The sequence below is a fragment of the Anolis sagrei genome, chromosome 5, assembly GCF_037176765.1.
Source record: "Anolis sagrei isolate rAnoSag1 chromosome 5, rAnoSag1.mat, whole genome shotgun sequence".
Taxonomy (NCBI): domain Eukaryota; kingdom Metazoa; phylum Chordata; class Lepidosauria; order Squamata; family Dactyloidae; genus Anolis; species Anolis sagrei.
In genome coordinates, this window is record NC_090025.1 from 28081612 (window position 1) to 28097930 (window position 16319).

General features: G+C 38.0%; 1 protein-coding gene across 1 annotated transcript in view; it reads right to left on the reverse strand.

The window, feature by feature from the left end:
* Window positions 1-927: 927 nt before the first annotated feature.
* TACR3 (tachykinin receptor 3) overlaps window positions 928-16319 on the reverse strand; it is a 58435-nt gene continuing 43043 nt past the window's right edge. The window contains exons 4-5 of the mRNA XM_060779147.2: window positions 9860-10056; window positions 928-4575 (exon numbers count right to left, since the gene is read on the reverse strand). Coding sequence (XP_060635130.2) covers window positions 4260-4575; window positions 9860-10056 — 513 coding nt within the window. The 3' untranslated portion in view covers window positions 928-4259. The remainder of the gene's footprint in view (window positions 4576-9859; window positions 10057-16319) is intronic.

Sequence of the window (16319 nt, forward strand, 5' to 3'; positions counted from 1 at the left end):
GTTATGAACAAGACAGGTTCTGTAGGTTTGTTCTTAAGTTGAATTCGTTTGTAAGTCGGAACAGCTACATGTTAAAATGTAACTCCAGCCATATATCTATCTTTATCTCTCTATGTATCCTTCTATCACATGCATGGGCAAACTTTGGTCCTCCAGGTGTTTTGGACTTCAATTCCCACAATTCCTAACAGCCTACCAGCTGTTAGGAATTGTGGGAGTTGAAGTCCAAAATACCCGGAGGACCAAAGTTTGACCATGCCTGATCTATCATCTGCCTATTTATCTATCTAAGCTTTGGATAGTATAGGGAAGGATTAACACCTTTATGGTGGTTGTTTTGCTGTCTGTTCCCCTGTTCAGAAGATTTCACCTCGCTTTCTGTCTCTTTGATAATTGGATTTTGAAAAAAAAAAGGCTTATTGTGGAAACAAAGATTGGTGATAAAGCTTCAGTTGAGACACCTTTCCTCCATGAGAACTCTTTCAGGAGTGAATTTCCCTTCTGAGGGGTAGATTTCTCTTACTTCCTGTTGTTTCACCTTCACTTGCAGTTTCTCAGGTCGCTCCTGACACGACAAAAACAAAAAACAAAAACAAAAACAAAAAACCTCCATTTGTAACAATGAGTTGTTTGTAAGTTGGATGTTTGTAACTTGGGGACTGCCTGTACTGCAATTTTGCAGTCTGAAAAGGCCCTAAATCCAATGCAGCTGGAGAACACTAGTTCTCCAGTACATTAACAAGGCAGCACATAACATATCTGCAATACATGGCCCTTGTGGTTACCATGACATCTAGGATTATGGGCCCGTCAGCCAAGGCAGCAATGCTGTAGTATTAAATGTTAGAATATGGCATGTATAAAATTCGATGATTCCAGCATATTTCAGTGGCAATAAAAAGACTACAAGACACAGACTTTTCTTTCTCATTCTTTTTACATGTTTCACATTTGAAAATACATATACTTTACAAAATATTATAATATGAAACCGGTCTAAACAAAACTGTCTGAAATTCAGTGAAAAAAATGCCCTTGCAATGTACACACATTCATGTTTATGATTTTACTTGTAAAACATGCTCTTCTGAATTCAGTGTCCTCTGGACTTTGAGGGCAGCTGGTGAGTTACATTTGATGGCTGGAACAAATTGCCTTAATATAGGGCTTTAAGTGCTGTTCTTTACAATAGTCTGTTACAAATTGAGCAATCTGAACCAATACGTTTGGCACAAATACTTGCAGGTTTGCTGATCTGCTTGAAAGCCACAGAAGATTGAAAACATCAAAGCATTAGAAACACTCTCCACGAAAATAGATGCCTTGTTATTGATGTGGTAAGCTGTATGAGTAATGTTGAATTACACCAATGGCGGGAGCCTGGCAGAAGTAATCTCAGAAGCACTGGCAATAACCTTTGAGAATGCCTGTAGAATGGAGAAATCTCAGCAGACTGGAGGAGGACAAACATTTTTCCTATGTTCAAAGACAGAAAGAAAGATAACTCTTGGCCCTTCCACACAGCCCTATATCCCAGAATATCAAGGCAGAAAATCCCATAATATCTGCTTTGAACTGCGTTATCTGAGTCCACAGTAAGATAATGTGGGATTTTCTGCCTTGATATTCTGGGATATAGGGCTGTGTGGAAGGGCCCTAAAAGAATTACTGCCCAATCAGTCTAACATCAGTACTAGGAGTGATTCTAGAGAAGGCTTTTAAACAGACAGTTTGTAAGCACTTAGAGAAGAATTCTGTGATCACCAAAAGTCAACAAGAGGTCCAAAGACAAACAAATTGGCTCCCATAACTGTTATCCATGCCTGAATTACACCATAATAATCTAGACAGCGCAGTAAATTAACCTATTCAGCTCCACTTCCTGCCGGTCCGCTTCCAAGCTAAATCCAAAGTGCTAGTCATTACCTATAAAGCTCTAAATGGGTCGGGTCCATTTAGTTTAACTGCATCTCCCTATATAAGCCACCATGTGCAATTCAATGAGCAGAGGAGATCCTTCTCTCAGTCCCACCCCTATCACAAGCATGGTTGGTGGGAACGAAGGAGGAGGCCTTCTCTGTGATCATTCCCTGCCTCTGGAACTCCTTCTCTAAAGAAATTAAAATGCCCCCCATCCTCCACTCCTTGACAAATATTCTGAAAACACACCATTGTAATTTAGCATATGAAGAGGAGGAGGACTAGCACAATCTGCACTTTATGGCTGCTATGGACTGTTTCGAATTACAACTTGATGCTTGGCTCATTTTGCAGTTTTGTTGTTTTCTAACTGTTTAGGATACATGCTTTTGTGCAATTATGTTTTATTGGTTTAATTATGTTTTATTTAAATGTCTGTATCTCTTATATTTTATTTTTTATGTTTATAAAAATGCTAATGTTTAATTTCAATATTTTGTTATTGTGTGATCTTAATTATGGCATCGAATGTTTGCCTTTTATATGTATGTGAATTGCCCTGAGTCCCTTTGGGGAGAGAGGGTGGTCTAGAAATAAAATATCATCATCATCATCATCATCATCATCATCCACAATTCCACTCAATTCTCTTTACTGGCTGTTTTCCTCTAAAGGAGGAGATGGAAGACAAGAAACAGAATGAACATGGACTGTTGCTCCATATTGCACCAGCCAATAGCATTCTACCTTGAGTTGAAAAATAAATCTTACTATCTAGAAGTGAAGCTAATGAGAAAGACATCAGCTGAACAAATGAGTTCATTATGCTGAAAAATGACTCTTTCTTCTCTTAGTCTGCAAGGTGAATATATTCACCATCACTTCCCCCACCTTTAATATATACATCTAATCATTTAGAAATTCAAGTCAGTACAAGCACATGCTGATACACATAGGAATATTTCGGATGTTCAGAATTTCTCCATACATTAACTGCTGCAGATGCAGTGATGCAGAAGAAAAACAACAAAGAGTCTTATGGCATCTCAAAGACATTATGGCACATTTGCTTGTGGGCTACAGCTAACTTTTTCAGTATTATCTGTCCAGGTACTGCTGCCCATTGATGATCTGCATGAGCATGGTAATCCACTTTCTTCTGCCATATTTTGTATGAATTGCTGTTGGGAATTAACAACTACTTTTGTCTGTGGATGTAACAAGACAAGTCCATATGAAGAAATTCTAAATGTCTCAAGCAACCACTACATGCTCTTTCTCTTAAGGCATTGTGCAGGCATCTGTGGCCATTACTCTGTGACTTCATCTTAGTAGAGTCATACTGAAAGCATCACATGAGCATCATGGACTTCATGCCTCATAATCTGATGGCACATACTTTTTTTGCCTAAATTATTGAATGCTGAAGACATAAAACTGATCTGCTTTTACTCAAAATGTCCGTGGTGATCTTGGAATAATGAAATTAAGGAGGCATCAATGGGAAGAACTTTTATGGAAATTGTTGAATTCAACTTCCTTCACATAGATAGAGTGTATTCTGGTAACTGGAAGAAGCTATGCAGAAAAATAGCAGCCATTCTGTTGGAAGATGCAGTTCTCCTTACATCCAGTTGTGTGGAAGAGAGATACCAGTTTACTAATTATGATGATTTTAAAACGTTGTTACACAATAAATATTAAAAATAAACCTGATGCTTGTAGAACTTTTATGCCATTCTAACACATACCATGTAAAACCAAGCAAGTGCAAGAGTTCCAGATTAAATGTCCACCATACATATTGTGATTTTATTGGCTTGCATCCAGATCAAATGAGCAATAAAGGAGACTATAAAATTAGCCAGAATCCACTTTATGAACTGATTTCGGAGAGCTCTAAATTGTTCTGAATCCAACCCATTGTGCACAATTTCACATAAGCATTCAAATTGACAACACAGCAATATGTTATTATATGGACATTAACAGGTCTCAGTTTTTGCCTTTCCTAAAGCATGAAGACAAATTGGACCAAGGAAGACTTTCCATGGTCAATTTGTGGCTCCTCCCTCTGCTGATGTTGTTGGGTTGCAATTTCCATCACCTTTAGCCAATAGTGAGGGATCGTGGCAGCTACAGTCCAACAACATCTAAAGGGGGTTACATTTCATATCCCTGATATAAATAATTATATATACATGCAATCAGGACTCAACATCTGAAGTTGTGGTTCACCTCCAGAAGTTCGGATGTTTGGTTCTAAGGCAGAACAGCACTGTCTCATTTAGTTGCAATACTCTGTCCTCTCACATCCATAACACGATCCTCGTAAGGCTTTAGGAATACTCGTCCACTGAATTATATGGAGAGTTGATGTAACTTGACATTGTTGAAGTGGCTTTGGAGCTTCTGCGGGAACAACCATTAAGATTCGCTTCCTGTGAAGGTACTCCTTTCTTGCGAGTGGATCTGGTGTTTTCTCCATCGCTGTGGTCATACACTACAGACATGCTGGATTCCATTCTGGAAACAGTATATAAGCTACTCTGCCGGGTAGGATTGAACCTGGTTGTCTTTAACTCCAGTTCATCATAACTAGATACTTCAATGAAAGGACACCATTTAAAAGCTCTCTTGAAACCAGCTCGGAACCTAAAACAAAGACATTTTTAGTAATGATATATTATATGCTATGATACCTGAAAAAATTAGGCAAAGCTCATGATACAAAAGTTTTCATCAACAGTAATCACATAGAGTAAGACGTCCAATTTTCGTTACAGTTTAAGAGGCACATATATGAATTGGAATGATTCAAAACAGGGCAACAGGGATGGTGAAAGGGTTAGAAGCCAAATCTTGTACAGAATGGTTGAAAGATCTGAATTGTTTTATTTTGGAGAAGAGAAGATGAAGGAAACATTACTGAAGTCTGTTGTTCTAGACCAGGGGTCCTCAAGCTAAGACCCAGGGGCTGGATGAGGCCCTCTAAGGTCATTTAATCGGGCCTCGCTCAGGGTCAACCTAAGTCTGAAACAACTTGAAAGCACACAAAAACAACAACAATCCTATCTCATCAGCCAAAAGCAGGCCTACACTTTCTATTGAAATACTAATAAGTTTATATTTATATTTTTAATTATTGTATTGTTTTTAAGTGTGCACTACAAATAAGATATGTGCAGTGTTCATAGGAATTCATTCATGCTTTTTTTCAAATTATAATCTGGCCCTCCAACAGTTTGAGGGACTGTGACCTGGTCCTTTGTTTAAAATATTTGAGGACCCCTGTTCTAGAGCATGGGTAGGTGGTTGGCAAGGATATGTTTTGGTAACCTCAGCAGCTGTGTGGTAGTTGGGGACCACAACCTGTTGCGATCACTAAAACAATATCTGTTCTGTCAGCAATATCCTAACCAAAGTGATGGCCACAAGCAATTTTGCATCACTTTTAGTAACCATTTTGGCAATGATATGACTCAAGGAGTTCTCTCTCTCCCCCTCTCCCTCTGTGTGTGTGTAGACATTGAGAGGTGCTTAATGTATGTATACATTTTATGACTGAGTTCTGCAATAAAAAATTAAGAGAAATATGGGTTTAAGAGCATGTTTTCATGGCAATCGCAGGTTAAATGTTTTTATTTTCTGTCTAAGATAATTTGAAAGTGGCTATGTCAAAGTCTGATGAGAATAAAAAAAGAGATCAGAGGAATTAAAAATGAACATTCTAAATAATGATGTTGCAAGAAGCAGAAGGAGCAAAGGCAAATATCTTTTGTGCACAGATCTCACAATTTATAATACTTTGCATCAGGGGAGTGCAGAAACCATGTTAGTCTGTAACAGTAGTCAAAAGAGTACCGTGAAGACAAATAGATAATTGGGATACAAGCTTGCTCTCCAATACATCTGTTTCAGGTGCCAGCTTAATCAGTGATGAAGAATGGCTGTGCCCAGAATTCAAAATAGCTTTCAAATGGAGACTCCAGTCATTTGCTGAATATTTGTTAGCATGGCTAAAGAAAAAAGCACTCTCCAATAATATAGAGAAAAGGTTCTCAACCTTCATTCCTGCGTGTGTTTTAGATACTGGCTTCTAGAATTCCTAATAGTTATCCAAACTGGCTGGGGATTCTGTGACCTGAAGTCCCAAATACCTGGAGGATGGAAGTCTATTTTTCCAAATATTTAGTTTAGTTTTAAATGAACAGTGAACACCCATTAGCTTTACCAAAGACCTCTTCCTGGTAGAGCTGGAAGCTGTAGAACTAGTTTGTAACATGATTTGCAAGAAATGGATTCTACTCATGGATGATACTATGAGAATATAATGTTCAGGATTTGTATTTCATAATGTACTCCTATGTCACTGATTTATAGTCAGCTCTCCATATTCCCTGTGAAAAAGGGAATATAAAAACATATATCCACATATATCTTATGGCCAACTTCTGCCAGAAGTTGGCCATAAAAGTTGCACTAGAGGATATAGAAATTTCTAGAGATAATATTTTAATCAAATCTGGAAAAGTGAAATCCACAATTGTGAAGGGTCAATACTTTCCTCTGCAATCTGTCTATGATATTACTTTTTCACCTCAGAGGATAATATTTTATTATTGCACTGTACTTTTTGATGTACTAAACCTTTGACAAATTTGTTGCTGGATTCCTAAATTCAAGCCTATTATTCCAGGGTTTTTTTTGTCATGGCAGGAGCGACTTGAGAAACTGCAAGTTGCTTCTGGTGTGAGAGAATTGGCCATCTGCAAGGACATTGCCCAGGGGACCCCCGGATGTTTTGATGTTTTATCATCCTTGTGGGAGGCTTCTCTCATGTCCCCGCAATGGGGAGCTGGAGCTGATAGAGGGAGCTCATCCATGCTCTCCCCGGATTCGAACCTGCGACCTGTTGGTCTTCAGTCCTGCCAGCACAAGGTTTTAACGCACTGCGCCACTGGGGGGCTCCTGTGACCAGCAGTTGTTGTGGCAAGTTGTCTGAGGTTTCAAGCAGCTATCCATGGTACTGAATGTACTGGGAAGACAGGATACCCCATTCTAAAGTTCAGTCCAAAGCTGGTGTAGATTCATTGTAGCCACCAGCTGCCACTGAGATAATCTTAGTTATTTGCAAATCAGGAAATCTCCTGTCAAAGGCAACTAAAGTCTTATTCCTCAAACATAGGGGGAAAAGAAAAAGAAAGACATGCGCTATGTTTCTGAATTTGGAGAAAACAAGTAGATCATATCACATGGAAACTAGCACTATTCACAATTCTTAAATCTTGTTGATATATATATATATATATATATATATATATATCCTAGGCTCTAAATGAAATCCAAACTGAAACTAGAAAGTTGTTGGTCAATATGCCAGGAACATGACTCTGACTTTCCTGCTGATGAGTCATTTTGAATGTGTTTTGTTATTGCTGTTATTTTTCTTGTGTGTAGCAATCCACACTTGCAGCCTGGTCATGTAGGAAAACCCTTGTTTATTTTGATGAATGCAATAAGCTAGTTCTGCATAACAAGAATAGCTAGGTAGTTTCAAATTCCTATTGAGGAAGATCTTCTCTGTCTACTGCTTTAGTTATTGCAAAATATGGCAAGCTGGCTTGGTTGAACTTGAGGTTTTGTTCATTCAGCTAAATGATCCACTATGATAGCACCATTAGGAACACATGATAATTTAATTTGGCCTATATTTTAAGACATAATTACTAATCTACACTTTTTGATTTAATATGTTGATCAAAGCACAGTAACAGATTGTGGATTGTGTACACCATCAAATGATGCAATGCTTACAAAGTTCCCATTCTAGATTTTAGGAGTGACATGTTAAAAATGCACATTGTAAAGTGAAATGCATGAAATGTGTGTATAAATACTTAAAAATAAATGTATGCATAAAATGTATGTAAAATATGTATTGTAAGTTTGAAAGATGTACAAAAATATCAGAGGAAAATGCATATAATTTATTCACTGTTAGTGTGTCTGTGCATGTCTAAAATATTGCAGAAATAGGATGAAACGAAGCTATCGCACTGAAAATTGAAAAACGGAGATGCAAGTAAACAGATCTCTCTATTCCCATAACCGTCTGTGGAGTGTTGCACTCAATATTCAAATATATTATTATAATACATTGAATGTGTGTAGCACTGAACAAGAATGCAATGCTTAAAAGAACTGGTTGATGAATTTCTTTGTGGTTGGAATTAATGAGAGAATAAACTCATCATGAATTTTTCATATACCAGTAAGTAGCAGAAATGCTTAGGGATTTACTTTGTTTTGATTAGGAAACAGAAGGAGCAAGAGATTAGTGCTCCTGTACCTGATGAAATCCTGATGGGAGTAGGTATATGTTCAATGAGACCTGCAGCAGACAGGTGTTTGATTAAGATGCAAAAAGATGGTGAAGTATTTGTTCATTAGACTCCTGCAATCATCTTAAACTATTTACATACATATTGTAGCAATTAGAACATGCAATTTGGAACTCTTCCCGAAGAGGTTTCAAAATAATATTCCATAATAGCTGTTCGGTATTGAATTAGATACTGATTTTGCGCATGAATGAATTCTTTTATTTTTATTAAAGAAAATACTCTTAGGTAGATTTCCTTGGAAATACATTCCATGGTGTTCAGTTCATGTTGGCTTCAAGGTATATGCAAGTTTAGGTTTAAATTTGTTAATAATCTCAAGAAGTGCTACATAACATTTACGTTTGGAAAGCTAGAAGAAATGTGACTGTGTAGGCATAATGATAGTATGGCATGATGGGCTTTGATTTTGACATAATGATGCCCTGTTGCAGTGTGCCCTCTTTTAGGATGTTCTGTTGTAATCTCTCTGTAAACATTGGCTTATTTACATTCAGTGCTTTATATCAGACATAATGATGCCCTGTTGCAGTGTGTCCTCCTCTTTTAGGATGCTCTGTTCTAATCCCTCTGCAAACATCAGCTTCTTTACATTCAGAGCTTTATATCAGGGTGGGAACATTGAGTGGGAAATGATAGACTTCTAACTCTCAGCATTGGCCACATTGGGTAGGCCTGATGGGAGTAGGAATTGAACAACATCTGTAGGTTCAAGAGGTCCTCAAACCAGCTTCATACATTTGTAGCCTAGTCTAGTCATAATTCTCTTAATTCAAGGCAGTTTTGATTCAGGGGAATATTCAAAACAAGAGATCCTCAATCTGTGGTCTTCTGTGATGTGACACACAGATAGATTGTGCCGTGTAAACCTGTTGAACTGGTGAACCAGCTCAGAGGCTTTGTTCAGTCATCAGACACTGCATATATTAATACCATTTGCATATATGAATGGAGGACGTTATATAACATTTTGTTAAACTTCCTCTGAAATCATTCTTCTCCACTAATCACACCTTCAGGAGGCATATACAAAGGGAATGTTTAAAAAGGGAAGTTTTGCTTAGATGTCAAGGGCAGGGTTCCTTGAGTGCTGTTCTATCCTTTTGATGCATTGAGTGTTATATCCTAACCTTTTCCATTTCATGTCAGAAAAGACCCTTGTGTGGTATATCAAACTTGTGTGAGTGTGGGAAAATGACAAGGAAGGAGAAACTGTTATGGTCTGGTGAATCTGGATAAGAAGGTTTCTGCAAACCTTGGATATTTTACTTTTTGTAGTTGGGGATTTACTTGCTAGTTGATGGATGTTGAGGGTTACAGTCAAAAATAAATTTTCCAAGCACAATGCAGAGTTAACCCTGAGTAGTCTGGATAACCAAGGTTTACAGAATGGAGGCTCTATTGTAGACACTATCTCCTATCTTGATCTTCCTTCTCTTGATATGTACAAGTGAAAAGAGGAAATGCCCAGAATTTGATACTTACGTTTTGTGATACATACATAAATACTTGAGAGATCTGTAAGACACCCTTACCTTTTATTGAGACAGCAGTAGATGATGGGGTTGTACATGGTAGAACTCATGGCCAACCAAAATGTGGCCAGGTAGATTTGCTGAATATATTTCCACCGGTTCAAATTCTCATAGATCCCAGTAACTATAAAGTAAATGTGATATGGCAACCAGCAGACTGCAAACGTCAGGACGACGACAATCATCATTTTCACCACCTAGGAAAAGAGAGGTGCTATTTTTACTGCCATCCAGACTTGAGCACCTGACATATTCTTCCAGCACTGAGATGTTGACGTAGCCAAATTGTAGCTATCGACATTCCATTAAAACATTTTGGACATATGGGTGACAATGCAAAGGAGTGAAACAGGGTGTTAAAAGGAGAGCTTGCAATGGTTTTGTTCTGTTTAGGCTATTTTCATATGGTACTGGGCCATAATATTCAGTTTGAATCACCAATGTTCAACCTATTTTTCTTATAAGTATGAGATGTACAATGCAATGGAATTTCTACTTGTGACATATCGAGGTCCAAATTGCTAAACCTGATCTGTGAGGCACAGGTGGACAAATGGGACTGCGTTTTCATGAGGGTCCAAACAAACAACTTTGTACTTATTTTCTAGAACTTGAAAAAGTTAATTGTTTGGACTACAATTTTATCTTCCAAATGCCATACTTCCATTGGATATATCGAGAGCTGATGACATCTCAAATTGTTATTAATGGGTAAATGGCTGCAAAAGAAAGTAAAATATTTTGATACTCTTTCTGAGAGGGTAGAAAGAACTGTTCTCATTCTGATTTGGCTTTGAGATATAATCAAGTAGACAAATCTAAGGGAGTAAACAGTATCATTATGTCATATACTGGATGACTACATAATTTGTGTTTTAATTTATTTATCCAAAACAGATTAGGATTACCGTTCTTACTATCAAGACACTATCTTTATATTGAAAAATAAGACATTGTGTGCAATGAAAATGAGTCAGCAGGATCAAATACAGCATTAATGATAAAGGCAGAAAACTGAAACCACTGGCATAATATGGCTGTTTTCTAGACTTGGAAAAATTAGTTTTTGGACTACAATTTGTGGAATGATTCAGCCAGCAGAGCTTCTTGCCATGGTAGCTGATAGAGATGCACTATTCTTCCAAAAGGCATGCCATTTCAGGGTCCATTTTCAGCTAACCCCTCATTCTGTTTACTTGGAAGTTATTCAGATTGGGAGGAGTGTTGCCATTTTCATTTGGCAAAAATTTGGCTCATTGGCTACAATGGGAAACTTTAGAGGCTCCAACCTCAATCATTTTAAGGTTTATCTGCACGAAATTTACCTCAGTTTTAGACTCCATTTACAACTGCAGGTCTGCCAAGTTTCAGAACAATTCACCAATCTACTGAGTTTTTAAGAATTGTTTTAGGTTTTTTTAACATCACATTTTTTAAAATAAGACAAAACGCAAGAAAGGGTTCTGGGAATTGTAGTTGCTGGTTGTGTTCATTCTCAGCCAATCAGAGCATAGACACAACCAGGCCTTTTATTTGCTGAGAAACAGAGAGAGAAAAAAACTCCAATTCCCATCATGCTCTGAGAGGTGCTCAGAGACTTTTCAATTCCCACCCCATGCAAGTGCTGCTGGGAAAGTGAGTTCCGGCAGAGCCCTCTCTGGAGGAGGAGCCTAGGGAATTTTTCCAAATGAAATGGGCACTTCACTGCTGGGGAGGGATAAAAGATGCTACAGGATCTTCTCCAGGAGACCCCTGCCTCAGGTATAAATCAGACTTAACTTCATCCTTTCCAGTAGCTGATAAATCTGGCTCTCTTGATCCATTTTGCCAAGCTTTTTGGTTCCCTCCTCTCATTCTGTTTTTGGGTATTATATGAAATGGATCACTGAATATTATAAATCACTTTTGGTCAAACTGATTCAGGTACAAGCCTAGCAGCTAATATGTTCTGGCAATTGTAGTCCAGAAATAATGTTTCCAAGCAGTTTTTCTCCAGTTTCTTCATATTGCCTCAATATGTTTTGAGGACCTTGTATAATTAGGGAACAAAGAAATAGGAGAATATTTAAGTTAATTACAACTACTACTTGCCATTTTGTACCATGGTGTTACCAAAGGGAATTAATTCTCTAGGCAGAGAGGAACAAAACATCATTATAGACTGAATGCAACACCTAGAACTTTTCTAAAAAAAAAATTGGACATCAGAAAAGATACAAAAAATAAGATGCTATGGGTTTACTGCAAGAGCAATTTAGTCCTTGCAATGCCGAGAAGATATTTCTGGAAGTGGAATGGACATTCTGGAGCAAAGGTCAGCAGCATGAGATACGGTTTGAAAAACACTTAAAAACTTTCAGAATCCTTCTGACAGTGTAGCTTGGGCTTGTATTCTTGTTAACATCCATGTTCACAGCTTTATGGATAGAATTCAGGTTTTCTGCCAGCAATTGATTGCACATTGTTCCCCATGTCTTACAGCTGTTATCATTGTGTAGCATAATTGTGTATACCCTCAGGGAAAAGGTGAGATATAAATAAATAAACAAACAATCAAGTTTTCGGGAAATGCCAGAAAACACAATAGCAGACATACTGGCACACAAGTCAAGCAGAATGATAGCTTGGCAGTTGCAATAGACAGATTGCTGAAGAAGAAGGACTTGAAGAGAAATATATAAGCAGCAATAGATGCAAATTTAGCAGTGGCTGATAACTGCATGGCGAGCCATCATGGTGCAGTGTTTTTAAGGGTGGGCTAGGAAACTGGGAGACCAAGGACCTCATCTCATTGAGGTTTTTCCCATCCAAGAACACTTCATATACAGTTAATGGGTGAAGAGGCACAGATCCCATCACACAATGTAAGCTAACTTCCATCCATCGTCCGTGCCCCTCTGGCCTCAAAATTTGCATGTAGTATCCTGCAAGGAGAGAGCTCTGAACACAGGTGAGTAATTATGTTCAGAGCTCCTAGTGTACGTTAGATCTGTAATTCCAACTGGGTGGGATAGAAAGTGTCTAACTTGCCTGTCCTGTTTTGTCATTGTGCAGTGGTGTTTTGAAGGGTGGTCTGATGAGCAGTCTGATGGGTGGTCTTTTTTCTTTGGGGGACGGGGGGACAGGACGGGACTTAAGAACAGGGCTTGGGAAGGAAAGCAGACCATAGAAGTGTCTTACGAATGTGACTTGGGAAGGAAATAAGCTTAAAGATGTGTCTTAAGAATGGGGCTTGGGAATGAAATCAGTCTACAGAAGTGGTGTCTTAAGAATGACGCCTTGTGTCTCTTCTACGAGGGTTATTGAGCTAAAGGTGGGAGGAGGCGAGCCTGTGTGATGGGGGCATGTAAATTTTCCATCTTCTTTGAAGAGAAGATTTTTCCTTTATTTAAAAATAGTGAGATGGAGAGGGGGGAGAAAAGGCTTCCCATGTGATGGTTTGGAACCTGGGCAACAACCAGGGGAAAACTGAAGAAGAGGCAAACATGTGTGATAGGAACTTGAAATGGAACTATTGGCATTTGAAAGGGGAATTGCTTTCGCTAGACATATGGACCCACATGCTTCTCATCATTCATGGGATGAGGTCTTAAGATTCAAATCCTGACTCAGCCATGGAAACCCACTGGGTGATGTTGGATAAGTCATACTCTCTTGGCCTAAGAGGATGGCAAAGGCAAATCCCATTTGAACAAATCTTGTAACTGAAACAAAATGACTTAAATTATAAGTTGCTTCTATTGACAATAAAATTAGTGAAAAATTACATATCTAATGTTTAGGCAATAATCTGAATAAGGACATATACACATTACGTAACTGTAGCGGTTTCACACCATTTTGCTCTATGTGACTGCATCATCTCTGGGTGGGGAGGTACATCTACTAGAGCTCTTTGACAGAGAATTCTAAGCACTATTTCCCAAACTACAAATCCCAGAGTTCCCTAGGATGAAGCAATAGCAATTACATTGGTACTGAAATGCTTTAATGACATAGTGTAAATACACTCCAGTGTATACTTCTGCTTTTTTATTGCATCAGTGACTTTGTAGAATCTTTTCATCTTCTTAATTTCCAGAAATGCTGATTTGTCTTTCTATAATATGTCATTTTCACTGGGTTTAAGAGCCATATCCAATGCTACTGGAAATTATTATTTGGTCATAAATCATATAGTAATTTTCATGGCAAATCACATTTCTTCACTCCATTACCCCTTTTCCCACTAGGATAGGTTGTTCCTTGTACATTGCTGCCAGATATAAAACCTCATCAGTCAAAATGATCAAGCTTTTGACAATAAGTCAAATGTAGTCACTGCAGCTCCTGAATCCTTCTCCAATTTGACTTCTTACAATGGGTAAATGACTTTTTGGATTAGACATGTGATATATGTTACAAAAGCTTCTAAAGCCAGAAACCTGTTGTATCACCCAAGGAAATGCCTATAATTTTCCTCTGATGCAGAATGTCCACATTTAGATCAAGGTTGTTCAGGTGAAGTTACACATGCAGGGCCAGAGTGCATAAATGGGCATTTGTGCACGGATGTGCAAAACCTTATTGTGCATTCAATTATATATTTGGTGTCTTGATGCAATTTCACAATATTGTCACCCATTACAAAGGCTGCATAGAACAACTAGTATGGCATTTTGCATGTGTAGATTTATGCCTTGATGTAGCACATCAGCCATAATATGCAAAACAGGACACTTTTGTGCCATTTTTCTTCATTCAAAGTTGTTCCTATCCTTTTCTAGTATGTCTGAATTGGAAAAAGTGGTTAAACTAATTGGAAGAATCTAAATATAATTGGGGAAGTGATTCAAAGAAAGAAACAAGAGAAACAAATACTTACTGAGCCACAAAACTCAGTGGGTAACACTGAATGAGTCATTGTCCTGAACCTAACTAAGGATGCATCTGCACTACAGAATTAATGTGGTTTGACACCACTTTAACTGACATGACTCAATGCTATGGAATCCTGGGAGCTGTGAAATCTTATGAAACTACAACTCCCATGACTGCATAGCACAGAGCCATGGCAACAAAGCAGCATCAAACCTGACCCGTTTGTTTGTTCCTTTGAGCTCCCACATTCTCCCACTACTTATCTCATCCAGGGTTTTATCAATTTTACCTTAGTGAATTTGGCCCGTACATTGTGTTCTATTTCTCTAGCATGTTATTTTGTAACTGTTCGTTTTATTTTGTTATTTCATTTATTTATTTTGATGGTATTTTCTGCTTCTTTGTATTTTATTTTGCTGTACTGTAATTTTGGGTTTGGACTCATGTTATCCGCTCTGAGTCCCCTTTGGAGAGATGGTGGTGGGGTACAAATAAAGTTTATTATTATTATTATTATTATTGTTGTTGTTGTTGTTGTTGTTGTTGTTATTTATTCTGCTTTGTAGATTTACCCTAACTCACACTTAATTCAGGGATAGAAAAATTGTGCCGTGTAGGTAAGTGGTCCTTGGGACGCTTGAATGCAACTCCAGAAGCCTCCCAGAGGCCACTCCAAAACCCCAATTATTTTTTTTCAAAGTGATTTTCAGGCCATTTTCTACCCCAAGCTAGGTGAAAGCCCCAAAGCCACCTGCAAATTCAGCTCCCTAGAGTTCCCCAAAGAGAAAAGGAGGGGAAAATAACCACAACCTGACCAAAATGTTGCCCAGGAATGAAGCAATACTACTACTAGTGCACTGAAACATACTTGTTTGCCCCAGCAAGGGACACAGAAGAAAATTCTCTCCCAAACACACAGTTGCTCACTCCTGCTTTATCATAGGATTTTAAAAAGGGTTAGAAGTGTTCTCTGTTTGCCACACTTTGGCAATGAAAAAAGGCCCTATGCATTCATATTGACAAACCCACAGCAAAACTCTTGACTAACATCAATCAAGTGACCCTTCATATTATCAGAACATCTCTTGTCTCAAGATCGTCATAACAAAATAGCAAGGTTTTTGTTTTTTGAGAGCATTCCAGTGATAAAGGCTATTTCATTGACCTCTGAAGTTGCTGTTGATTTTTTATGGTCTCAATAAACTTACTGCAGACATTAGGATTGATGAGACAAATAAAATACAGAATGCTTGCAAAAGCTAAGAACTATGTATTATCTGATTTTAAAATAAGTTTCATACAAGGAAGGCTGATGAAGAGTCATCCACTGATAAGAGTGACATCCTGCTCACAATCAAATATTGAAATTAAACTGCAGAAGCAACAGGAAAAAATATAATTAGAAAAAAACATGGTTACAATCAGGTTTGTAGCGATAAGAAAAAATGGTTCACCTTTCTCTAACTCTGGCTGTTATTTGAAAGACGAGATTAGAATAGTGAATGAAAAGGTGTATTGAGTCTAGCTAGCAAAATTGGGTCAGAGACGCACACAAATATCTAAGAAAGAATCAGGGATAGATGTGAATTAAAAGATTTTT